Below are 27,592 nucleotides of genomic sequence, written 5' to 3' on the forward strand. Positions count from 1 at the left end.
CGTCGGGCCCGATGACTCTCTTCTGTGACAACACTAGAGCTATTGCCCTTGCCAAGGAGCCCAGGTTTCACAGGAAGACCAGGCATATCAAGCGTCGCTTCAACTCCATTCGTGAAAGTGTTCAAAATGGAGACATAGAGATTTGTAAAGTACATACGGACCTGAATGTGGCAGATCCGTTGACTAAACCTCTCCCTAGAACAAAACATGATCAACACCAGAACTGCATGGGTGTTCGATTCATCACAATGTAACTAGACTATTGACTCTAGTGCAAGTGGGAGACTGTTGGAAATATGCCCTAGAGGCAATAATAAAATGGTTATTATTATATTTCTTTGTTCATGATAATTGTCTATTATTCATGCTATAATTGTGTTATCCGGAAATCGTAATACATGTGTGAATACATAGACCACAACATGTCCCTAGTGAGCCTCTAGTTGACTAGCTCGTTGATCAAAAGATAGTCATGGTTTCCTGACTATGGACATTGGATGTCATTGATAACGGGATCACATCATTAGGAGAATGATGTGATGGACAAGACCCAATCCTAAGCATAGCTCAAAGATCGTGTAGTTCGTTTGCTGTAGCTTTTCCGAATGTCAAGTATCATTTCCTTAGACCATGAGATTGTGCAACTCCCGGATACTGTAGGAATGCCTTGGGTGTGCCAAACGTCACAACGTAACTGGGTGGCTATAAAGGTACATTACATGTATCTCCGAAAGTGTCTGTTGGGTTGGCATGAATCGAGACTGGGATTTGTCACTCCGTATGACGGAGAGGTATCTCTGGGCCCACTCGGTAATGCATCATCATAATGAGCTCAATGTGACCAAGTGGTTGATCACGGGATCATGCATTAAGGCACAAGTAAAGTGACTTGCCGGTAACGAGATTGAACTAGGTATTGGGATACCGACGATCGAGTCTCGGGCAAGTAACGTACTGATTGACAAAGAGAATTGTATACGGATTGATTGAATCCTCGACATCGTGGTTCAACCAATGAGATCATCGTGGAGCATGTGGGAGCCAACATGGGTATCCAGATCCCGCTGTTGGTTATTGACCGAAGAGGCGTCTCGGTCATGTCTGCATGTCTCCCGAACCCGTAGGGTCTACACACTTAAGGTTCGGTGACGCTAGGGTTGTAGAGATATTAGCATACGGCAACCCAAAAGTTGTTCGGAGTCCCGGATGAGATCCCGGACGTCACGAGGAGTTCCGGAATGGTCCGTAGGTGAAGATTTATATATAGGAAGTCAAGTTTCGGCCATCGAGAAAGTTTCGGGGGTAATCGGTATTGTACCGGGACCACCGAAAGGGTCCCGGGGGTCCACCGGGTGGGGCCACCTATCCCGGAGGGCCCCATGGGCTGAAGTGGGAGGGGAACCAGCCCCTAGTGGGCTGGTGCGCCCCCCTTGGGCCTCCCCCTGCGCCTAGGGTTGGAAACCCTAGGGGTGGGGGGCGCCACCCTTGCCTTGGGGGCAAGGCACCCCCTTGGCCGCCCCCCTCCCTAGGAGATTGGATCTCCTAGGGCCGGCGCGCCCCCTAGGCACCCTATATATAGTGGGGGGAGGGAGGGAAGCGGCACCCAAGCCTCTGGCCTCTCCCTCTCCCTCCCGTGACACTCCTCCGTCTCCCTGCGCTTGGCGAAGCCCTGCCAAGATCACTGTTGCTTCCACCACCACGCCGTCGTGCTGCTGGATCTTCATCAACCTCTCCTTCCCCCTTGCTGGATCAAGTTGGAGGAGACGTCTTCCCAACCGTACGTGTGTTGAACACGGAGGTGCCATCCATTCGGCACTTGGTCATCGGTGATTTGGATCACGTCGAGTACGACTCCATCAACCACGTTCTCTTGAACGCTTCCGCACGCGATCTACAAGGGTATGTAGATGCACTCCTCTCTCCCTCGTTGCTAGATGACTCCATAGATTGATCTTGGTGATGCGTAGAAAATTTTAAAATTCTGCTACGTTCCCCAACAGAGCCAACATGGGTATCCAGATCCCGCTGTTGGTTATTGACTAGAGAGATGTATCGGTCATGTCTGCATGATTCCCAAACCCGTAGGGTCTACACACTTAAGGTTCGATGACGCTAGGGTTATAGGGAAGGTATGTACGCGGTTACCGAATGTTGTTTGGAGTCCCGGATGAGATCCCGGACATCACGAGGAGTTCCGGAATGGTCCGGAGGTGAAGATTGATATATTGGACGAAGGGTTTTGGAGTCCGGAAGTGTTCCGGAGGTACCGGGTGATGACCAGCATGACCGAAAGGTATTTCGGGAGCCCCGACAAGTGTTGGGGGGCTTCATGGGCCAAGGGAAGGGGGCAAACCAGCCCACTAAGGGGCTGTGCGCCCCCCTCACCTATTCCCACGTGATCAAGGGGTTTGGGGCGCCCCATCTAGGGTTCCCACCTCCTAGCTTGGGGGCCAAGTCACCCAAAGGGGAGATTCCATCTGCCCTGGTCGCCGCCCCCCCTGGGGAAACCCTAGGGCGCCTCCCCCTCCCCTTGCCCCTATATATAGTGGAGGTTTTGGGGCTACCCAACACACAAGTCTCTCTCTCCCAAGGCGCAGCCCTACCTCTCTCCCTCCTCGTCTCTCGTAGTGCTTGGCGAAGCCCTGCTGGAGTACCGCGCTCCTCCACCACCACCACGCCGTCGTGCTGCTGCTGGACGGAGTCTTCCCCAACCTCTCCCTCTCTCCTTGCTGGATCAAGGCATGAGAGACCGGGCTGCACGTGTGTTGAACGCGGAGGTGTCGTTGTTCGGCGCTTAGATCGGAATCGACCGCGATCTGAATCGCCAAGAGTACGACTACCTCATCCGCGTTCTTGCAACGCTTCCGTTTAGCAATCTACAAGGGTATGTAGATGCACTCCCCTTCCCCTCGTTGCTAGATTACTCCATAGATTGATCTTGGTGATGCGTAGAAAATTTTAAATTTCTGCTACGATCCCCAACACGACGGAGGGCGTCGGCATCTGGGCGGTGGCGGCGCCGGAGGTGAGCAGCGGCACGGATGGGAAGGGCAGCGGTGCGGTGGTGGCGGACGGCAGCGGAAGCGACAGGGTTGGCGGCGGGGAAGACATGATCGAACCGAAGTTAGCTGATACCAAACTGTTATGGCGCTGTTAGAAGGAGCGAGAGGGCCGGCCGGGGACCTTTTGCCCACGGTCGGGCAAGATGGAAGGGATTTCCTTCTTAATTCTTGCTTGATTAGATTGATACATCTTCTCTCTTTATATAGAGGTTTACTTGACTTCCAAGTAAGGCTTACTTGACCCCTAAGCAAGTGGCCTTTATCTCTAATTAACCCTAAGACTAAAGGGCTATACCGCCAGCCTAGGCCTATTAGCCTCATTACATACTCTAACAAATGGCTTATTTTCTACTAGCAAACTACTTTAGTATTTTTGTTCCTTTGTTGTTAATTACATTACATATGTTTTCCTTTATTTTATACAGATTGAAGCCAAGGAGAAAAGGCTAAGAAGTATTTTCGTGGTAATGGCATATCGTTAGTTGTGTGGTATTACTAGTATCATTTGTACACAGTAGCGCTATATGTTGGTTACTTGTTTGCTCACTCCTGGCTTATGTATTTTCTTCAGGGTTTTGATGATCCAGAGTTTATGAGAACTATGAACCCAATTGTTCACACCCACGGGAGTAGCTAAGAAGCCCGCTTGTGGAAGACTAGGGGGGCTTGAAACGACACGCCGCAACACTCTGCATTTTCTTCTGACCTAAGATCAACTTCGCAATCACCAAACCTTTTAGTTGTATATCGACTTTCTTAAGTTCTTTTTTCAGAAACTTGATCTTAATAAGATGTAACGCAAGTATCGCTATATCATGTTACCAAGACAATAAGAAAAGGAGGCATCTTACAATGTCATTAAGAAAAAAAAAACATCTGGGGTGGAAGAACGACATATAGAAGGGGACAGAGCGAGCATTAATATTTTGCTACCTTTGAGGACTTGAATGGATGGAGTTGATAGTTGGTATAGCACATCACATTTAAACTTTCACATCTGCACATCACTTTGTTCCGATTTTACTATTTATAATGGTTACGCGTGGAACCATGCTCCAAAATCCGTGTCCAAGAGACAGAGATGGAGATAAAAATCCCTGCATATCAAAGCTTAGGTTCTGCTAACATCACGATAACGAAACAATCGTAAAACAGCTTCCAGGTGCAAAGACCAAAAGATTGTGTCAAATTACTTTGCACAAGATATACTGCAACAGGAAAATAAACAATACAAATTGACTGACACAAACATTTGAATAACTATTACTGCTGAAAATCATGGTCGGAGTGCATCATCATTTTCAAGGTTTTAAGCAATGCTATATTTAACTGATTGATCATCCAAAATGCAACACTAGGCTTGATTACAGGGGAGAGAGTAACAACCACAGCAATACATCTTCGTTTGAGAGAGTAACAACCACATGCTTGTTTGACTATTGCATACATATCACGTGTTATTCATGATTACAGGAGATCGCATAGAAATGCAAATATCCACAGCTTAAGCACCAGAGTTGAATGAAGTAGTACTGAAAAATATTGAAGGGCAAGAGAAGAGGATGGAACCTTGAAACGAAACATCAATCAGTGGCTCGGTACAAATAGCAGTAACACTAACAAAGTACGGTTCTGAGTATTTTGTCCGAACTAATAATACCCATTGTTAGTTATGCGAACAACACATACAGATGATGTTAGTAGTACAACATATGGTAATGGAAGATAACAGAGATAAAACGAATAACGTGATAGCAACATTAAGGGTAGCCCAAAAGTATAAGCTCAGACCTGGTGAGGTGATCATCTGACTGTTACGAGGTACACACATTTACATGGAGGATTTCGGAAACATAAAGCTAGCAGAGTGAACTAAAAGCAGCATGGATCATATGTAAAGCAAGAATGAGTTGAATCAGAAATTAAATAGGAGGAGAGGAAGGAACTAAGACATAACCGCCAGCATCTCCGCAGCTCCTCTGTCTTCAGCTTGAATAGTCACTGATTTTTGTTGTTGCTCCGAGGGTAGCGAGCTCATCTGGTATAATGTTATTAGTGGAACAAGTGGTTGTGGCTTTCGGAACCGCGTCGCCTCCACTGATTCTCACCATTGTTATTCCTACACATGCAAAAGCATTCCTCAGCGCAGACTTCGCAGCTGCTGCGTCGCGTCCATTGAGCCTCTCTCTGAAGTGGTCAAACTGCATTGGACTAACTTCTGTGAAGCCAGGTGGCAGGTGCTTGATGCCAGCGGGCAGGCACGCACTGCTGCCTTGTTGCCATCCCTTTATACTGAACCGCAGCTCGAGTCGCTGGAGCCTGGGCACGGCTCCTGCTTCAAAGGCCAGCAGCAGCTTAGGACAAGAGAACTTCAGGTGCTTGAGTGTTTGGAACGCTGTGCCGCTGCCGGTGATGATGACCCTTTCTTCTGGGCATTTTTCGATCTGCAACTCGAGGTGGATAAGAGAGGCCAACCGTGCAAGAATATCGACATCACCATCGTCCTTGGAAGAGACCACCTTCTCAACCCTAAGAACCAACCTGTAGAGGTCGCTCAGTTGAGATATCCACTTGGGGATCCTTGGAAAAACACAACCAAACAGATCAAGCTTCTGAAGACGGCGAGGTGGAGGGGACAGTGTGCTCCAGCCAACCAGCGGCGTCGAAGAAAGATTCTGCAGGACAAGACTCTTTAGGTTGCTGGAATGTGAAAGCCTTTCAAGGGAAGAACGCAAGGCATCCATACGATTCTCTGCTTCCTCCAAGGTCTCTGTCCTTGACCAATAGAGATCAAGATCTCTCATGTTGTTCAACTCACCAAGGCACTTGACATTGTCTATCGAGTTTTCCGATACATCAAACCCATGTAGAGTGCGCAGTGACTTCAAGCTGCCAATCCCATCAGGCAACAAAGTACATTTTGGGACGGCCAAATGCGACAACCGGGGCAAACCAACGATATCTGGTGGAATGCTCACCAGCGGTGACTACTGTAAATCAAAAGTCTCCAACTGCCTTAGCTCCCCGATTTGACTAGGTAGCTGCAAACTTGTATTGTAATCACAGGCAATCTTTACATATCTTAGTAGAAACAACCCACATATACCAGTAAGATCCAGCCTTCCACTTTTTGGATATTCAAGGTGTAGAACTCGAACATACTTGAACCCCAGTAAACTAGGCCAGAAAACGGTTCTGAAAACTGCGACTGAGCGAGCTTTTGATAGTGACTCGCTGGTTATTGCCGGCATCACATCGCGTTCTTCACCGCCGTTGCAGAGTGATATTCGACGGATCTGCTTGTTCATCCCTGTCACAATTTGTTGGTGATCCATTACAGTAATAAAATTCTCTTCTGTGCTTTTGGATCTGATAAGATCAAGCATTACATCATGTACTCTGCACGACAACACCTCATCATTACAGTCCTCCACAGGCTGGATCATGCTCCTGTTGATGAGCTCGTTGAAGTAGCTCCCTGCAACATCCTCTGCATCTAGCCCATTGATTGAACTCACGAAACCTTCAGCCATCCATTGCCTCGACAAATCATTCTTCATTATCTCGTAATCCTCTGGATACATACCAAGATAAAGCAGGCATGTCTTTAGATGGTGAGGAAGATTTCTGTAGCTAAGGTCCAGTATTTGTTTCATTTCTTCTAGAGTAGGATTGCCTTCAAACATGGATCCCAAGGAATTCCTTACATATTCCCACATTGGCTTTGATTGACCTGCTAGAAGGCTTGATATACTGATAATGGCAAGTGGCAAACCACCGCATCTTTTCAAAATGTCTGTCGAAAACTCCGCATATATGACAAGGCAAGGTTCTCCAAAACCAAATACTCTACTAAAAAATAGTCTTCTTGACTCCTGGTCATCCAATGATTTCATCTTATAAACATACTCTTTGCTATTAGAGCAACAAGTAGCAGCAACAGAGTAAATCCTTGTAGTTGTTAGCACTCTACTGCCACGACTGTTTTCTGGAAAAGCGCATCTAACAACCTTCCATGCAAGCGAATCCCATAAATCATCAATTATGATTAAGTACCTGCGAATAAAATCACAGACAGTAAAAAGTTTAGCTAATATTAAAATTGGAAGCAATGCTTATATAAGAACATCTCCTGCAAGGTTGATTGCATTTTTCTTAAAACACGGTAAATTTTATCAGTCATTGAATGGAATCCAACCATCCAGACAGCCTACTCAACTCATACATTTTAAAAAACAGAGAACAAAAAAATCAATGAAATATAAATAAAAAACTAAAGAAAGAGTGAACCCTACTCAAGACATCAACAAAAATACCAAAAAAATGAGCATTGCATAGTCAATGCAATAATTGCATATGTAATAATAAATGTGCAATTTTAGTAAAAACACTTACTATAACTAAGTCGGCTTGCACTTAAGGAAACATGATATGTTTTAGCCCTGTTTCATCTATATCTATCTGAAACATAAGTGCAAAATTACAGAATGTGCACGCCTCTTCTCACAATTAGAGATAAAAAATGTGTCTCCTCTAAAAAGCATGGCCACTAGAGTGCAAAAAAAGCTAGGGCCTCTTTAGAATACGAAAAAAGTTAGTGTTGGGGATATCACTACTGGGCGTAAACCGGCCTATCTGGGCCGGGTTAACTTCGTCAGTAGTTAAGTATGTTAAAGCCCAAGAAGGCAGATGAGGGCTCAAGGCCCATAGTCGGTTCAAGGCCTGTAGCCGTAAACCGGCGTTGGTATTTAACTTGTATTGTAAGTTAGGAATAAGTAGAGACCAAACCGGACACATCTATGAACCGGTATTGGGACTCTGTGAACCGACGGGCGTCACCCGTGTATATAAGGGGACGACCCGGCGGCGGCTCAAGGACAACAGACAACAACTCGAGACATAGGCGAAGCTTGTTTGCTCCCTGGTCATCGAAACCCCATCAATTCCATCACAACTAGACGTAGGCTTTTACCTTCATCGAAGGGGCCGAACTAGTATAAACTCTCTTGCTTCCCTGTGTCCGCTTTAACCCCTTCAAGCTAACCCGTCGCGATGGCTCCACGACTAAGTCCTTTCTCTAGGACATCTGCCGTGACAAAACCACGACAGTTGGCGCCCACCGTGGGGCTATCGCACGATGGTTTCAAGTTCTTGGAGGGCCGCTTTGAAGGACTCGAGGGCTACGCCGTAGGCCGGATGACTAAGAGTCGTCGCGGCAAGCTTTACATCGATGATGCAGGCTGGGGCCCCGAGGCCGGCTCAGTTGAGTACGGGTACCGGGTCCCCTTTGGTGGCATACACGTTTTCATCGGCAAGATCGGAGAACCGGGCCCTGAGCCGGATATCTGCACCGACCTCGTCGAAACGGCTCAGCGTGCGCGATCTGCCCGGGTTAAACCGGCCATGAAGCGTGCCTTCGTGGGAGTCATCCATGGAGGAGGTCATGAGGATGGATCGGGATCTGGCGGCGAGACCGTCATTTACTCCGGCGATGAGTCATTAACCGGAGAAACCGAATCTCTATATCAGCTACAAGATGGCCGGATTGGGGGCTGTTCCGACGGCGACAGTATTCCGGACCCCTCTGATCTGCCCAACCGAGTTGGAATATTCATGGCCGGCACACAAGCAACGCTTCATTCTTCGACCGCTGCGGCAACAACCTCTGGTTCAGCAGCGGCGACGGCTGCCGGGGCAGGAGGCCCTGTGCGCCCGCCGGCTCAAGTTCTATCAGAGCTATTTGATGCATTGGCTGTGCTTATGGCGGAAGCTAATCCGGCGGATCAGGACGTCCACAACGCGGAGATTGCAAAGGTAAGGAAACAGATCACCCAGGCCAAGGCGGACCTGGCAGCTGAGGATACCAGGATGGCCACAGAGCGGGCCGCTCTAGACGCACAAGCCTACAGGCTCATGTTGGACCAGAACGCGTCGCATGAAGTCATGAGGAGGAAATACCGATCCCGTTTGCCTCCGGTTTTTGAGGCCAGAGACCTTTTCAACACCCCAGGAGCAGGAACCAGTAATCCGCTGAAAGGAAACCGGGCGGAAGCTCCTGGGACCGGTGCGCAGGTTCAGCCTCGTCAAAACACCATTATACCTCAGACTGTTTCAACACCTCCGGGTCACTACTCCAACCCAATGGACAATCTCGTCGCCGCAGGCGATAGAGACGCGACGGGTCAAGGAGCTTCTTAGGACAGCTTTGGACCAACAGGAAGCATACTCGTACAGCCGCGACCGGATCCACTCGACCCCTCGCCCAAGCCGGAGCTATAGCAGGCGTATGGAGGAACCGGCAGTGTCAAGTAATGAACGACGTGGAGCACCCCGCGGCAACAACCCGGCGGGTGGTGCTGATAACGCTTAGGAAGTGGTGGACCGGGCCCGAGCACGCAGGGAGGCCGAGTTAGCCGCGCAATATCAGGCTCGGCAGCTTACGCCGGTTTGTCCAACTATTTCGGTCGAACCCGATGTTACGTCTAGCTCTTTGGGGGTGCCTTGCCTTGTCCCCGCTTTACGGAATGTGCGCCTACCCAAGGATTTCAAGGGCCCGCGCAAGGTACCAAACTACACGGCGGATCAACCCCCAGAGACATGGGTGGAGAGCTATGAGATGGCCATGGAGATGCTGGATGTGGATGATGCGGCATGTGCGAAATACTTCACCATGATGCTTGAAGGAACGGCCCGCACTTGGTTAAAAAGCTTACCGGCCAATTCTATCAGTTCATGGGCCCAATTACGAGCCCGGTTTATCAATAATTTCAAGGATACATGTAAGCAGCCCATGTCGATAGTAGACTTAGCTGCCTGTGTCCAGGAGGAAGGAGAATCGACGACTCATTGGGTGCGCCGGGTCTCACAAGTGTTGCATTCATCAGACCGCATCAACGCTGACACCGCAGTCTTAACCCTAGAAGGCAACTGCCGGTTTGGGCCCCTAAAGCTGAAGTTGGGACGGATGAAGCGCCATTGCACTGACATGGGGACCCTCATGGCTGCTTTGGTAAAGTATGCTGATTCTGATAGTACCAAGGATCCCGAATCTGATGATGAGAAGGCAGGGAAGGGAAAGAGGAACATCAACTCCAAAGGTCAGCAGCATCACTGGGCAGGCAATGGTGGTGGAGGCAAGCGTAAAGCGGATGGTAACATGGACTTTGTGGCTAATACCAGCGCGCAGGACAATGGCCAGCGACGCAAGGGTAAACCGAAAAATCGCAGTGGGGCACCCAACCCTAACCCGGATCGCCTAAATTATCTACTGAGCCAGCCGTGTCCAAGACATGGGATGAAGGAGGTGCCAGCAAACCACCTTTGGAAGGATTGCTTTATTATGCAGGAGTTCAAGAATTCTAATGCTTTCCGGTATGATCACGGCTCCGGCGGTGGCTCAGGATCCGGGCCGGGTTACGGTGGAGGAAATTCCGGTTCAGGATTTAATGGTAATCCGGTCGGACATAACAATCAAAATAATCAGAACAACCAGGGTGGTTATAACCAGCAGCAGCAACAATCAGGTTACCAGAGCAACCCAAAGCAGTTGAATAGTGGGCAGTACCATGTCTTCACCACTAGCTTGGACAAGCGAGACCGGAAGGTTCAGAGACGGGCAGTCAACTCTGTTGAACCGGCCGTGCCCCGTTATCTACGCTGGTCTGAACAGCCAATCATATGGAGCAGAGAGGATCACCCTCCCCAGATTGATAATCCGGGTCAGTTGGCTCTGGTGGTGGCACCTTAGGTGGGAGGTTACAAGTTCACCCAAGTGCTCATGGATGGAGGGAGCAGCATTAATATCTTATACTATGAGACCTTCCGTCGTATGGGACTAACAGATAAAAATATCAAACCGTCTAATACGGTGTTCCACGGTGTAGTACCTGGCAAGTCAGCATATCCCGTTGGTAAGATAGCTCTGGAAGTGGCCTTTGGAGATGATCATGATTCCAGGTCGGAGACATTGACGTTTGAAGTGGTGAAAATCCAAAGTCCATATCACGCCCTGTTTGGGCGACCGGCCTACGCCAAGTTTATGGCACGGCCCTGTTATGTATTTGCAGCTCAAGATGCCAGGTTACAAGGGGACAATAACGGTTCACGGAAGCCGTAAAATCGCTTTGGAGTGCGAGGAAGGAGATGCGGCTTACGCAGAGTCGGTTTGTGCCACCGAGGAGCTGAAGTATTATAAGGACAGTGTTGATCCGGCGGACATGACTCCATTAAAAAGCCAACAACGGAGCATGATCCGACCCTGAAGTTCAAATCGGCAGCAGAAACTAAGCTTGTTGACTTCGTACCTGGCGATTCGCCCAAGCAGTTCAGCATCAGTGCCAACTTGGATCCGAAATAGGAAAGCGCGCTCATCAAGTTCATCCGTGAGAATCGGGACATTTTTGCATGGAAGCCTTCTGACATGCCAGGTGTACCGAGGCAACTCACTGAGCACACCCTTAATGTGGATCCTAAATACAAACCGGTGAAACAGTTCCTCCGCCGGTTTAACGAAGAAAGACGCAAGGCGATTGGAGAAGAGGTAGCCAGGCTCTTAGCAGCTGGTTTTATTGTTGAAGTTTTTCACCCTGAGTGGCTTGCCAATCCGGTGCTAGTCCTTAAGAAAAACGGCACCTGGCGCATGTGTGTGGATTACACAGATCTTAATAAGGCTTGTCCAGCAGATCCTTTTGCCCTCTCCCGTATTGATCAAATCATTGATGCTACGGCGGGTTGTGAGCGTTTAAGTTTTTTGGATGCATATTCTGGCTATCATCAGATTAAAATGGCAGTTAAGGACCAGGAGAAGACGGTATTCATAACTCCCTTTGGAGCCTTCTGCTATGTGTCTATGCCCTTTGGGCTCAAAAGTGCCCAGGCAACTTATCAACGGTGTGTACAAAATTGTCTTCACAAGCAGATTGGCCATAATGTACATACTTACGTGGATGATATCGTGGTTAAGTCCAGGGAGAAGGAGACTCTGGTTGACGATTTGAAGGAAACCTTTGATAACCTAAGGACGTACAAGATGATGTTTAATCCGTACAAGTGTGTCTTTGGTGTATCGGCGGGCAAGTTATTGGGTTTTCTGGTGTCCAACAGGGGAATTGAGGCTAATCCGGAAAAGATCACAACCATCACCTCCCTGGCTAAACCGAAGCGTATCAATGATGTTCAATGCCTGGCAGGCCGGATTGCCGCGTTAAGCCGGTTTATCAGCCGCCTTGGTGAGAAGGCAATCCCTTTGTATCAGATGTTGAAGAAGACGGATCAGTTCGTTTGGAGTTCTGCTGCTGATGAAGCATTTGAGGACTTAAAGCGGCAATTGGCCAATCCGCCTGTGCTCGCCGCTCCCATTGACAAAGAGCCGTTACTGCTATATGTTGCTGCTAATGCTCGTGCGGTCAGCGTGGCTATTGTGGTGGAGCGAAAGGAGGCAGGTAAGGAGCATCCGGTTCAACGTCTGGTCTATTATATCAGCGAGGTACTCATTGAGTCCAAGCAAAGGTATCCGCATTGGCAGAAGCTGGTGTACGGAGTTTTTATGGCAAGCCGGAAGCTTAAGCAATACTTCCAAGGGCACCCAATTACGGTGGTCAGTTCTGCTCCTTTGGGGGATATCATCCAGAACCGGGAAGCGACTGGCCGGATTGCCAAGTGGGCTATAGAACTTGGGCCGCACGGATTGAAGTATGTGCCTCGGACGGCGGTGAAGTCTCAAGCACTGGTTGATTTCATCAATGATTGAACGAAAATGCAAGCACCTGAGGAAAAGCCGGATCACACATATTGGACCATCCATTTTGACGGATCCAGGCAATTGGAAGGCTCGGGGGCTGGAGTCGTATTAACTTCCCCACGAGGTGATAAGTTTTGTTACGTTCTCCGCTTAATGTTTCCTTGTACTAACAATGCAGCTGAGTATGAAGCCTTGCTCCATGGTCTCCGGATGGCTAAGGAGATGAACCTAAGTCGAGTTAAGTGCTTCGGTGACTCGGACCTCGTGGCTCAACAAGTGTCTGGCACTTGGGACTCCAAGGACCCACTCATGGCAGCATATCGTCGTGAGGTGGATATTGTTGCAGGTCATTTTAAAGGCTATCAGGTGGACCACGTGGACCGACAGAAGAATGAAGCGGCGGACGCTTTAAGCCGGCTAGGCTCTCAGCGCAAACCGGTCCCGCCCAATGTTTTTCTGGATGTGCTGCATAACCCGTCGGTCAAGCTCCCTGGTGAAGCGGATTTGGCTATTCCTAATCCGGAGGCTCAATTGATGGCAGCTCTTCATGTCATTCCGGATTGGACGCTTCCTTACCTGGCGTACATGAACCGGGGCGAGTTATCAGAGGATGAGATTCTGGCCCGACAGATAGTTCGGCGGTCCAAGTCCATGATTATTGTCAATGGCGAGTTGCATCATTGCAGTATATCAGGGGCATTTCAACGCTGTGTGTCTCCTGAAGAAGGCTGTGAAATTTTGCGTGAGATCCACGAAGGAGATTGTGGTCACCACGCCGGTTCAAAATCTTTGGTAGCTAAAGCGTTTCGCCATGGCTCAATACAAGTATTAACTTGGCACTTGGGGGCTAATGGCTATTTGTTCAAAAAAGTTCTGATGCGGAGATATTAATTACTTAAGTCCCGGTTTAACTACACTAAGTTGAACCGGCCCTTGAGGGCTACATCAGCGAATTTCGAGGCATTAAGATTTATATTAGTAAGTCCCGGTTTGAAAGAAGATTACAAACTGGCCCTTGAGGGCTAGGAGAGTTAGCAAGAATTGAAGCATACAAGCAGGAAAGAGCATATGGAAGTTACCTCATATTTATCTTTCATCATGTTAACCAGACCGACTTCATAGTCACGACTGGTATACAACCGGTTCAGATAGCCGGAATGGATGTCTTGGGCGTTCAGAGCAGCGTAAGTCGCCAGATCAACATTCCACTTGCCTTTACCAAAAGCAGCAAATTCTTCCTTGGCAGTATGTTTAGACAAAGCGACAGGATTGCCTGGCTCTGTGCGACCAATGCCAGTAATGACAACCTCATCATCCTTGGCATCACCGGTTTGAACTGGGGCCGTTGGCTTATCAGTAGGCTTTGTTGGATTAGTGGATTTCTCAATCCGGATGGGGCTTGTGGGCTGGTTGACAGGACTTGAGGTATCAATAGGCCTCTCTTCAGCAATAAGATCGTCATCTCGCTGCGGTGGATCATTGGGTATGTCTTCAGGAATAGCTGCTTCAAAATCTGGTGTTTTGCCCGGTTCAGGGACGACATCCTCCTCGGCCGCTTTATCCAGGCGAGCTTTTTTGCTCGGCCTAGGCTTGGCCCTGAAAGGAATAACAAAGTCAAATATAGCATATGTTCCAAGGTGATGTACCGGACATATTAAGATAAGTATGGCTTACCCAAGCACCGTTTTGAGCGGTGGCACCTGAGTAGCCGATGACTCGCCAGAGGATGAGTGGGAAGTAACCTGATAATCGGAGTCAGATGGATTAAGAGGTTGACGAAAACAACCCGCTTTAGGACAAGCACCGACAAGCAAATTAGAGACCTCTGAACGGCGTTTCTGAACCGGACTGTTCGGTAAACCGGTGGAGGTAACTACCTGGCCGCTGTGCCGGGTTGTGCGGCGAGCTTCGTGCTGTTGGGTCTTCATAAAAAATTTGGGATCCAAATAAGCAAGAGGATGAGAAAATTTAACTTTCCGGTTTGCCTGACGAATTTTTAGTGAAGGCAAAGGTTCTGAATCGGAAGAGAGAATAATTACCTCTGCAGCATCAGCATGGCTGGCTTCGACATCATCCTGACAAATATCACCATCAATAAAATGCATGAAAAATAAGCCAAGTGAGTCAAGCCCTACCTCAAGGTCCGGATTATCCACATCATCATCAGGGGCCGAATTAGAGGATGCAGTGGTTCTTTTCCTGTGGGCAGTCTTCTTCACAACTTTAGTCTTTTGCCGGGTTGATCTTTCCGGTTTGTCTGGTTTTTCTGGTTTCTCCTGCGGCAGTTTCTTGCTCCAAAACGGATCATTGCCCTGGTTACACAGACACTGATATTAAACAATGACCAGGTATATCAATAACAGGTTCAGCAAAAAGAAAAATCAAACTCTTACAGTTGGCGGTTTGTTGGTGGCACAGAAGGGAAGCAGGCCGGTTTTAGCACAGATGTGTTCCGGTTCATTCAGCATCTTGTTCACAGCCTCTGTGATTTCTTCGTCGGTGAGCTGGATGTTAGCATGTCGCAGTGGGTCATCAACACTGCCAGTATACTCGCACATCAAACCGGAGCGCTGACTAAGGGGTAGTATGCTCCATGATATCCAACAGCGAGCGAGATCAACCCCTGTTAAACCGTTGGCCATAAAGGCTCTGAGCTTGGATAGTTGAGGAGCGTATTTGCTTCTCTTCTTGGCAGTCAACCTTTGCGGAAAGGGGTGTGTATTGCTAAGCCGCTCTGGACAAAAGCCAGGCAAAGGATTTTCACCAGCAGGGGAGGTGTCTTTGCAATAGAATCATGTTTGATTCCACTCTTTGGGGTGGCTATGCAGTTTGGCATGAGGGTATGTGACCTCTTTCCTTTTCTGAATCGCTACACCGCCCAATTCCGTATTGGGACCATCAGAAAACTCAATACGGCGGTTTAGATGGAAACAGTCTCTAAACAACTCCACTATGGGCTCCTCTTGAAAGAACGCCTCACAGAGCACTTGGAAGTGACACATGTTTGTAACAGAGTTGGGACCAGTGTCTTGTGGGTGGAGTTGAAAATCGGCTAAAACGTCCCGGTAAAATTTAGAACCGGGCGGTTTAAAGCCCCGGGCTAAGTGATCTACGAAAAGGATGACCTCTCCTTCTTGAGGTGTGGGAGGGCATTCTTTGCCAGAAACCCTCCAATGGATGGTATCTTTGCTGCCTAAGGCGCCGATCAGGACTAAATCGTCCAGTTGAGCCTCTGTGACGCGAGAAGGAACCCAGTTGCACTCATATACTTGCTTGGCAATGATGAAATCTACAAGGTAGGTGATCCCGGCTCAAAAATGCATTGATTAAGGTACATTGGTATGTGCAATGTTAAACCAGAGACAGATCTATCTAAACCGGAGTTTTATGAAGCAACAACATCTGGCGGTTCAACAAGGGGACTAATGGTATATACCGGTTTGGCAATTTTTTCTACAAAGTTAAACCGCCTGGTCTAAACATTGAAGCAGATGAGTAAGTTTACAGAAACAGATTTCATAAGACTTCTCTACAGCGACGGATCTGAAGCAAGTTCAGAAAATAAGGAAAATATTCAAGGTTCAAAAAAGAACAGTACTGAATCAATGGGCAGAGATACATATAGATCTATGGTCTTGAGGCATGAAACTGAAAGCAGATGCTAAAAACTACCGCTACACAGAGTAAGGATTCACAGATGCATCTAGGAGTTATCGTATGAACACGAAACAGGCGATGAACACTAGAAGAACATGAAACCCTAGAGCAGATCTGTGTTGAAAAGAATAGAAGACTTACTGGAGATGAGAAAGACGCGGAAGGTTGCCGCGGTGCTCTGGTGCGCTCAGGTTGATGCAGCGGCCAAGGTTGATGCAGAGGTTGACGGTGGCGGCGGAGCTCCGAAGCTGGGCGACGCGAGGAAGACGAAGCACAAGGGCACGAAGGGGAAAAAGAAATGACCCTTCGGTCCTATTTATAAGGCAAGGGACAGGAGTCAGGCGCGAAAATCAAGGGACCGTGGGTTTGGAAACGAAGATGTCGCCTTAATTGTCGCAGACCTATTAAGGTCCTTTATAATAGGTGACGTCACGCCGGTTTACAACGACCAGAGAAGATGACATCACGGCGGTTCAACAAACTACAAGAAGATATTGAAGATGAAGATTTTTGCTAAAGGATTGACATGAACATGTTCAAATCAATCTGGGGCCTAATGTTGGAGATATCACTACTGGGCGTAAACCGGCCTATCTGGGCCGGGTTAACTTCGTCGGTAGTTAAGTATGTTAAAGCCCAAGAAGGCAGATGAGGGCTCAAGGCCCATAGTCGGTTCAAGGCCTGTAGCCGTAAACCGGCGTTGGTATTTAACTTGTATTGTAAGTTAGGAATAAGTAGAGACCAAACCGGACACATCTATGAACCGGTATTGGGACTCTGTGAACCGACGGGCGTCACCCGTGTATATAAGGGGACGACCCGGCGGCGGTTCAAGGACAACAGACAACAACTCGAGACATAGGCGAAGCTTGTTTGCTCCCTGGTCATCGAAACCCCATCAATTCCATCACAACTAGACGTAGGCTTTTACCTTCATCGAAGGGGCCGAAATAGTATAAACTCTCTTGCTTCCCTGTGTCCGCTTTAACCCCTTCAAGCTAACCCGTCGCGATGGCTCTACGACTAAGTCCTTTTTCTAGGACATCTGTCGTGACAAAATCACGACAGTTAGGATTGAGATACCATGACTTGCCAAATCCTATAATAAATCAGAATACAGAAATTTGCAAACATGGCTCTTTGGATGCTCCACAGGAATTTGAATAGAGATAAGGTCCATGCAAGACAGAAAGGAAAATTCCCATGAGGTAACTTCTTGCTACAAATCCTATGGAATTAGGGTGTCAGGGCAGATATCATTCCTTTGATCCAAAGGACCTGTATATAAAAAATTCCAATGCATTGGGATCCTACAAAATTCATATGAAAGTTCTTCAATCTAAAGGGGCCATAAATAAATCACACATCGGCACCACATTGCTTTGAGTCCTTTGTGATGAGTTAATAAAATGATAACAGGTACATGACAGTTCGACAGTATATGTAACTTGTTGTGGTAAGTTCTATTTTTTTGAAGCAAAGTGTTGAGCTCAATGAAGGACTCAATGGATGAAATAAACATGAAAGGGAACAAAGTAAAGTATAAAAATGTAGATTCTCACCAGCAAAAGCTAACAAGAAATCAACTTGATACACATCCAGTCAAAGACATGACTGTAATGACTGTGTAAAGCCAAATGCTTATCAGGTATCGCAGATCAATGTCTTAGCCAGATAGATTATTCTGGATGGCAATTTCTGTGCCAACCGTTCCAACATGATTGCGTACCAAGCTGCGGTACGGGGAGTGATTAGAGATGGTGCTTGTGTATCTTTTATGTACGACACACACATGATAGTAGCGCTTGGATAACCAAAAGCCTTACCATCCCGAACTGGAGCAAAGCTGACCACTGAATGGGCCTACAGAAAGGTGATAATCAAAAAAGCCTTACCATCACTTTGTACTAAATCAGCCACAACTAATATGGAATGGACGGAGTAATAATCAAGTATGTGTTGCTGTGCTGCATCATGCAGCACTGTGGCCCTAAATTCTTTTAAAACAATGTGGCCCCTGTTATTTGCAATCTATAACATATTAGTAGCAAAAAAAAAGAAGAATATTGGACATAGAACTCCAAAACCCATGCAGACCTGAACCAAATTACTGAATAACCATTTACAGAAAGTTAAGTGAATGAGCAAATGTTAGGACCTCACCTAGCTAGTAACTCCATTCATGATGACAACAACTTGTCATGCTTGTAAAGATTTTCTCTAATAATAAACTAAGCTACTATGCTAAGGTTGTTTCAAAAGTGGCTAATCTGGAGAGTTCTGACCCTAGGCCCACCAAAAGAAACTCCTCAAAGTTCTCACCAATGTCCAACAAATTCAATTTTATTTTCTATGTTTTCAAGGCGTCCAGGCGCTTTAAGGCGCTGGGGGGGCGCCTCAACGCCTAGGCGCTCAAAGCGTGAGGCGAGGCGACGCCTTAGACACTTATTATTAGGCGCTAGGGGTACTAATATGGCAGCCATGAGTGGACATGTAACTGATTCATACCTTGAATTTCCTGGTTGTTGAGCCCACATAGCATCCATTCCTCCCATCTTGTTTCCCATTTCTGCCTTCCACAATAGAAATCTGCATAAAGATGAACATATATCATATATGGTTAAAACTAAACTTAATTAATAGATCACCATTGGTAAAAAAACAGAGTAGATGACAGAGCAAGTGCAAAACATGATGACAAACATGAGTGCATTACATATTACATAAACTAAGTCCACAACACAATAATTTAGGTTCACAAGTTCACAACATAAATTTAGGTTCCAAACAGGCAAACACATGATCATAAGCAAGGCTGGCCACACTCAATTCTCAATAGCCATCATCGAACTCATCGATGGTAGTATTTGTGTTGTCTTTGCCATCTTGGTCAGCACTAGTTGGATCTTCATCATCATCGGTCACATCAACATCATCTTGAAGAAAGTCTGAATCATCATCCTCTCCATTGGGGATACTTGGTTGTTGTTCTTGGTCATCCTCTTCGTCATCTTCATGAAGAAATGTTGGTGACGGAGCAGCCCTTTTGCGCTGCCTTTGGTACTGGACATTAACATTTGAGGCCCCCCTTGCCATGGTGCTAGCTCTAGGAAAGTTGCGACCTTGCAGCGACGAACTTGCACCAACAGCCTCATCAACAAGCTCCCATGAAATGTCATCGGGACACCCTCGAGCACCTTGGGGTGGAGGTATTGTTGGGTCAACCCACTCATTGCCCCAATCAAAATCCTCAATGACTAGAGGGTCATAGCTATTGCCACCCATCTTCTCACGCCTCTTTTGAAACCTATCCAAGTTCTTCCGGTTGTATGAAACAAAAACATTGTCATTCAAGAGTCGGTGTTGTAACCGGTTCCTTTTCTTGGTATGGATCTACAAATAGCAAATAGAGTGAATAAATAACTTGCTGAGATTACTTGCTGAAACTAACTTTCTCTTGATGAAATAAAGACAAAGAAGTTACTCACATGTTCAAATGCGCTCCAATTCCTCTCACAGCCGGATGATGAAGCACAAAGACTAACAGTACGCTTTGCAAACCTTTGTAGCTCAACTGCCCGACCACCATATGAACGCCACCAATCAACTAAAATGGTAAAATAAACACACACATGCATTAGGAGTTTATACTTTGTACAGAAAATAACAAGCTGAAATTAACTTGCTTGTTGCTGAAATTAACTTTAGTTCACTTACGAGGGTTTTTCTGGACCATGTTATCGATTGCCATCGGATTAGCAAAGGGTCCTCTCTTGTCCTCATAGAGAACAGCTTGTGCATCAATCTTGTTGCGAGTATTGACATCAAGTACTGTTCGTGCAAGGACATCATTAAAACAACTTCTTAGCTCCCCAATTAGGGCATCATCACCACTCTCAGCAATAGAGAAGTATTTTCCAGGGTTCAAAAACAAAGCAGCCCCATATAATGGATGATCCATTTGATTCTCCCAACGTTTGTCAACAATGTCAATGATCTTCTTGAGCAAAGCTTGCTTGTTTTGGTGGGGGAAACCTTGATTGATCTTCTCCTTTGCAAACCTCATTAGTGCTGTCATTTCTGGCATGGCAGGAATCTCATCACCATCCGCTACCCTAAGCACTCGAAGTAGTGGACCTGAAGCTCTAAGGCAGTCCTCAATTGCATGCCACCAATCTGCTGAAAGCACAATGTCTTGCACATTCAAACCGGCTGCAGTTTTGGCCAATTTGTTTCCAACCCATGCTTGACATGTAAATAGACTCCTCAATGCTTGCTTGTGCTTGACCAAACTCTTAAGAGCAAGAATGGATGTGGCAAAGCGAGTGGCTGCGGGTCTCACAAGATCCAGCCCACCCGTTGCCTTCCTCATTAGACTAAGAATTCTGCCATGCCTATAGATGAAAGTGGTGACTCGTCTACCCCGTGCAATAGGCCTCTTAAATGGCTTTAGCTTCCCTATATCTTCCAACATCAGGTCCAAGCAATGGCATGCACATGGACTCCAATATAGTGTAGGAATCCTTTCCATTAGTATCTTACCCGCTGCCTTGTAGTTAGCACCATTGTCGGTGACAACTTGGACAACATACTCTTTACCGACATCCTCGATTCTCTTCTCTAGCAAATCTGCTATCATCCGAGCATCTTGGCATTCACTTGATGCATCAACCGACTCCAAGAAGTAAGTGCCCGCCGGGCTGTTTACAAGGAAGTTGATCAAGTGGCGTCCCCTTTTATCGGACCAGCCATCTGACATTAGTGTGCAGCCATATTGCTTCCATGCTACCTCGTGCTTCACCCTCAACTTTTTTGTTTCCTTGACACAATCCCTAAGCAATGGCTCTCGCAGCTCATGAGGAGAAGGAGGCTTGTAACCTGGGCCATATTGACAAGAGGCTTCTATTGCAATCTGGAATTGCCTACAGCTTGCAACATTGAAAGGAATGCCACACTCATAGAAAAACAATGCCCACTGCATACTCACATAGTGCCTCTCTTCCGGTGTTTTTGTGCTGGACTCCATGGTGCTTTGAGAGCAACCGGAGCGTCTTTCATCGACAACATCCTCAGGTTTCTTCCTAAGCATGGAAACAATTGACTTGAGAGCAACAGATTGACACTTTTTGCCTGATATTTTTACTGCAAAGGCTTTCTTGTTCTTCTTGGCTGCTGTCCCTGAACTTGGTCTTGTAGCGAAGCATTGAGCTGTTGCTTCATTAGTGGAGCTTTGAACTGTCCCTGCTACATCTACCTCCACTACATCATCATCATCATCTGGCTGTCCTATGTTTCTCCTGTTCTTTTCCAAATATTCTAACATCTCCCTCCTAAGCTGTGTGGTAGCCTTTGGACAACCCGTTGCATCCCCACCGGTGCCAGCAAGATGCTCTTTGTGTCTCTTGATCCCTCCTTTAGTTATCTTGCCACAAAGATTGCACACAACATTATTGCTGTTGCCAGGTGTCAACCAATACCCATAATTCCAGCCTGGATCATTTGACCTCCGTGGCCTGCATTCTGGATCTTTCATTGGATCATAAGCATCACCACCCCCATCAGCTCCTGAATCTGCCATTGTGGGACTGCAAAGTGCAAAGTGCAAACAATTAACAATATAATACAGCCATAGAGGGCAGAGCCACAGAGGACAAACAGCTACTATTCTAATAATAAGCTAGTATAAAGAAGATCCACTAACCTACTATTCTAATCAGCTAACAAGGACAATCAGCATATATTTTAATCACAACTTGCAACTAACACTACTATAATAGAGGGCAGTGGGCAGAGGGCAGAGGCACAGCACCACATCTACACATGCATATACTAAACAGAGGGCTAGCTTAGAGGCAAAGCAGTGAGGCACAAGCAGCAGCACCATCAGAAAACATGGGCAGGTGAGGGGAAAAGAGAGGCAGAGAGGAGCCGTACCTTGGGAGAGGGCTGCCGGCGGCCGAGGAGCTTGGCCGGAGAGGGGGATGGCCGACGGAGATGGATCTTGGCCGGAGAGGGGAAGGGCCTGCGGAGGAGGAGCTTGGCCGGACAGGGGGAGGCCGGCGGAGGAGGAACGGATCTGGGCCGGCGGCGTGAGAGACTGAGAGGAGAGAGCTCCTCTCTCTTTTCCCCTCGATTTGGAGTCACAGGTGTGTTCCCCTCTCTCTCCTGCCTCTGTTTACCCCCTCTCTCCCACCCAATTTCTCTTCCCTCCCGCCAATTCCTCTTTCTGGCGCGCGCCAGCTGCTGGTTCCCGCTCAACCTGCCCGCGCATGTCCAGGGCGTCCAAAATCAAGCAAAGCGGCGCCTTGGACGCCTAGGCGACGCCTTGGACGCCTCAACAGCACAAGGCGGACGCCTTAGACAAAAAACTAAAGCGACGGCGACGCCTTGACGTTCGCGAGCGCTCTGACGCCTAGGCGTCGCCTAGGCGACGCCTTGAAAACATAGAGGATCCACAATGCCGGATGATGGAGCGTACTCATCAATTTTGTACCTCGTGCGCCGGTCATGCACTTCACTTACACGAGTCTCGATCCTATGGATCATGTTGGCCATCTGATGGCGCACCCTCAGCTTCTTCAGGCGTTCGGCAGTCTTCTTCAGAAAGCCGGTGGTTGCGCATTTTTGTCCGAGGTCACGCATGAAATCGTCAACGCAGTCTTCAATGTCGTATGACATCTCCCTGACTTGGTCCCTCCACTCCCTGGCCTGAACGTCAAGCTCGTCCATGCCTGCGAGCTTCACAAGCAGATCACTCATGCTACTGAACTCGTCCAGAAGGGACGCCACCTTGTTCCGGACGCCTTTGATCTTGCGGTACTCATCCCCCATCAGCGTGGCGAGCTTCCCGAGGAGGGAGTTCATCACACCGGTGGAAACGCTCGCCATGGTCACCGCCATCTCTTCGCTCCCAGTGCGCCGCCGCACTTACTTCGATGCGTCTGTGTGGGTGGGGGGTGAGGGTCAGATCGCCGTGCTTGCGGGTGGAGAGCCGCGGGGTTAGAAGTGGCGGCGGCGCAGATCGACGATTGAGGCTGGATCCTTAAGAAGGCGAGGTGAGCTCAACCGAGTTAGTTCAACCGCCTAGTGGCTCCATTGCAGGGTGGGGGTGGGGGATGAGAAGGAATCATGGAGCAGATGGATGACTTGTGCTGAAACCTGAAGGAGGCGAGGTGAGCTCGCCGGAGTTGACCGGGATGGTCGCTCCGTTGCAGCGTGGGGCGGGGGAGCGAGGAGGGATTGCAGAGCAGATCGACGACCGAGGCTCAAGGATGCGAGCTCGCCGGAGGTCACCAGATTAGTGGCTCCGCTCTGTTGCAGACTGGCCCGCGCTAGCGACCAGGATGGGGAGTTGGGCGGAATATCAGGAAAAGAATTTATATGAGACCAGGTCTCACGTGAGACCCATCCTGATGGATGACACGTGGCATTTACAAATCATAAAGTATCCTTCACCCCCACTTAAAATCAGGGGAAGAGAGATTAGATGCTTTGTGATTTGTGAATGCCACGTGTCATTTATCAGGACGGGTCTCACCTGCTAATCATGAGACCTGGTCTTATATAAATTTTTTTCGGAATATCAGCTGAACTGGAACACGAGATGTTAATGTGAACGGTCCTCGGAGGATCTCTAGCGGATCCTGCGAAAACTGGCCTGCTCTTAAAATCTCGGTAGTAGAATTTCCGTTTTTTCAGCATAAATAGATCCGCTAAGTGAAGGTTGACCTAAATTTTGGACACCGATAAGTGCCACGCGTGTGGGCGTTAGGAGGTCTGCCCACACATTTTGTGTGGTGTATAAGAGGAACACCCACACACCTACGTGTGGGCAAAACAAGTAATGCACACCCATCTTTTTTTCCCTCCCGATCCCTCTCACACGCGTGCATGTGGGCAAAATAGATAACGCCCACACGCCCCGTACGTCAGGTCTCGTACCTCATGGTCCCGCACGCCCGCGTGACAGTCACCGCGCGTCCCGCAGTTGCCATGGTCCAGACACTCATCCATGTTCGTTTAACTGTAGTTGCCATGTCGCTGAACTTCGGTTGCCATGTCAGACAACTACAGTTACCATGGTTGCTCAACTGCAGTTGCCATGTATGGTCTGGTCTACTGCGGTTGCCATGATTTTAAAATTTTAGGAGTTGCCATCCACTAACACTAGGCAGTTGCCGTGTAGCACTAAAAAGGGCATGGCAAAAAAACATGTTCGGGTAAAAGAGAGAGTTGACATGTAAAGAGAAAGAGTTGCCATCTACTTACGTGCACGCTAGGGCAGTTGTCATGTACCATGCAAAAACACATGACAACTCGGGTAAAAGAGAGTTGCCATTTGCTTACAAGTAAAGCTAGGGCAGTCGTCATGTACCCTGCAGAAACACATGGCAACTGCCAACTTTGGGTGTGGGCGAGAAGACGGGCGTGTGAGCGAAGTGATAAACGCCCACTGCGTGCGTGAAAACTGGTGTGTGGGCGAATTGCTAAACGCCCACACACCAGCCCCCCCTCCCCCCGTGTGGTGAAAAAGGACGTGTGGGCGACCGGATGATGCCCACACACTAGCTTAGTCCTACGTGGCACATAAAAACTGCTAGAACGCGCCAAGATTCGTGCAGAATTGGTTGGACGAGGATCCATGCATGTGGGCGAGTTGCCAGACGCCCATACGTGTGGGCGTTAGTGTTTTCGTAAATTTTTGATAGACAGCCTGCAAATGCTTCCTTCTACCCATGTATGTACGGGGTCGGCCGGGTTTTAGGGTTAGCAAACCCTATCACCTCCGTCGCAATCCGCCCGCGTCGCCACTATACCTCCCCAACTCCAACGACAAATCACGCCGCTTCTCCTCCTTTTTTTTCTTCTTCATGATGACCGATGGTGCTGACAGGCGTGACGGGCGTGGCGGGTCACCTCCACACAATCTCCCACGGCACGACGCGGAGTCCGGCAGCTCCAGCCAACCCGCCATCTAGCCATGATGCTCGAAGCAAGCACACGACCACACCGACTCTCCCGGAGTGGCGGGTGGATCCCTTGGGCCGGCTTCCACGAGCTTCACGACCAACTCTTTCCGCATTTCCAAAGTTGTCGGGAGGCTGATGTGGAGCTCGTCGCCACGGAGAAGGCTTTAGCGGTTGGAGAAGAAGGCATCATTGACCGTCTTGACGCCATCAAGGAGGAGGACGACCTCGCCAACGCGATTTGCAAGTCCGAGGTGAAGTTCTACCTTGGCGTCGACGAGTGACCTTCGACTTTATGTTTAGTTTGTAGGGCAAAGATGTTTAATTTTCTATGTATGCACTATGGTTGTGATGAACTATTTGCTAGCACGAAGATGTATTTAAATTTGCAGTACGAGATTTACATGATTTGTTCGGCCGGGGCCTTTGCGTTCCCGCAAAATCATTTTTCAGGGAGACCCTAAAACGATTTTGTAGTACCGGATTATAGCAAATATACTAGAGATGCTTAGAGTATCTCCAATAATTTTCTTATCTCTAAATTAACCGTTGTTTACAAGAAGTTAAGGGCAAAAAATCTCTCCAACTGTTCCAGTAAACTGGCCTTAATTTTAGAGGATCCAGTAAAATAGGTCTTTTCTCATCGCAGGTTTACGGGAAGATCACCTTCCCGTATTGGTGGGTTGAAATTTCACCAACTTCCACCCGCGCCCCTGCTCTACCACCGCCACCACCCATTGTCGCCGCGACTGGTGCCTGCCTGCCGCCGGTGTCGGTGTCAAAACCGGCGGATCTCGGGTAGGGGGTCCCGAACTATGCGTCTAAGGTCGATGGTAACGGGAGACAGGGGACACGATGTTTACCCAGGTTCGGGCCCTCTCTATGGAGGTAATACCCTACGTCCTACTTGATTGATATTGATGAATACGAGTAGTACAAGAGTTGATCTACCTCGAGATCGTAATGGCTAAACCCTAGAGGTGTAGCTTGTATGGCTAAGGTAATGAGTATTCGGCCTATCTACGGACCTAGCCCTCCGGTTTATATAGACATGGGAGGGATCTAGGGTTACACAAGGTCGGTTACAGAGAAAGGAATCTACATAGTTGGCCGCCAAGCTTGCCTTCCACGCCAGGGAAAGTCCCATCCGGACACGGGTGCAGTCTTCGGTCTTCATATCTTCACAGCCCATCAGTCCGACCCATGGCTAACAGGCTGGACGCCCGAGGACCCCTTAATTCAGGACTCCCTTAGTAGCCCCCGAACCAATCTTCAATGACGAGGTGTTCGGCACATAGATTATCTTTGACATTGCAAGTCGGGTTCCTCCACTGATGACTTCCGAGTAGTGTGCTCGGCCTTCTGTGCATCAACAACTTCAGTTTCCACGTGTCGAGCGAATGCGAGAGGTCAGGGTATTTTTTTGCATATACCACCCCGACCGTACCACAAAGGTGCTTATTTAAAGAGAATAGATCTCAGATCCATTCCACACCCCGCGAAAAATCCTCAGAGCTTGTTGAGAAGAACCGCTCCAACATGGCTAGCGCTCCCAGCTCTTCCTCTCATCCCCACGACTCCAAAGAGGGTGATTGGGGGAGATGTTCCGTATCCCACAGTCAGCTGGCGAAACTGCAAACACATGGCTTTCTTTCCCCTGCGGACTTGGTCCTCGTGCGAGCAGGGATGACGTCCTTCAAGGGCGGGGCTCAAACGGACAACTTCCCCAATCCGTCTAGGGGAGAACAAGTATGCTTCGTCCCCTTCTTGTTAAGAGGTGTCGGATTTCTGATCCATCCCTTCCTCCGAGGTCTGCTGGAGTATTACGGCCTCCAACTGCACAGTCTCACTCCTGCCTCTATCCTTCATACTGCGGGTTATGTCGCTCTATGCAAGCTATTCCTGGGATGCGAGGCCCATTTTGATTTATGGAGAAGACTGTTCTGCCTCGTCCCTCACAATCAAGGCGGGTCAATTTTTGAAGTGGGAGGATCCGAAGTGTGGCGCATCGTCGGGACCGGATACCTGTCCGGCACGCCGAAGAAAGCTCCCGAAGAGTGGCCTTCCGAATGGTTCTACATCGACAACGTTGCTCTACCCGACCCCGTGCGCATGGGCCTCCCCGAGTTTTCAAATGCTCCACTGAAGAAACGCCATAGCTGGCATCC

The 27,592-nt window shown here is 48.3% G+C and overlaps 1 protein-coding gene and 1 pseudogene across 1 annotated transcript; both read right to left on the reverse strand.

Annotated features, from left to right (window-relative positions):
* Positions 1-4,706: 4,706 nt before the first annotated feature.
* LOC119267292 lies at positions 4,707-13,941 on the reverse strand (annotated as a pseudogene).
* A 5,213-nt stretch (positions 13,942-19,154) lies between these two features.
* Positions 19,155-22,643, reverse strand: LOC119267293. Its single transcript, XM_037548662.1, has 4 exons — positions 22,393-22,643; positions 20,176-22,043; positions 19,947-20,065; positions 19,155-19,851 (listed from the first exon to the last, which is right to left on the reverse strand). The coding sequence occupies exons 2-4, from the start codon at positions 22,034-22,036 to the stop codon at positions 19,291-19,293; spliced, it is 2,541 nt and encodes an 846-aa protein (XP_037404559.1). The 5' UTR covers positions 22,037-22,043; positions 22,393-22,643; the 3' UTR covers positions 19,155-19,290.
* Positions 22,644-27,592: the final 4,949 nt, after the last annotated feature.

The sequence above is a fragment of the Triticum dicoccoides genome, chromosome 3A (genome assembly GCF_002162155.2).
Source record: "Triticum dicoccoides isolate Atlit2015 ecotype Zavitan chromosome 3A, WEW_v2.0, whole genome shotgun sequence".
NCBI lineage: Eukaryota > Viridiplantae > Streptophyta > Magnoliopsida > Poales > Poaceae > Triticum > Triticum dicoccoides.

Coding starts and splice junctions, on each gene's coding strand:
- LOC119267293 (XM_037548662.1), bottom strand. CDS start 22,036: ATGGCAGATTCAGGAGCTGATGGGGGTGGTGATGCTTATGATCCAATG. Junction 20,066..20,175: donor CATGGTCCAGAAAAACCCTC/GTAAGTGAACTA, acceptor TTACCATTTTAG/TTGATTGGTGGCGTTCATAT. Junction 19,852..19,946: donor ATTGGAGCGCATTTGAACAT/GTGAGTAACTTC, acceptor TGCTATTTGTAG/ATCCATACCAAGAAAAGGAA.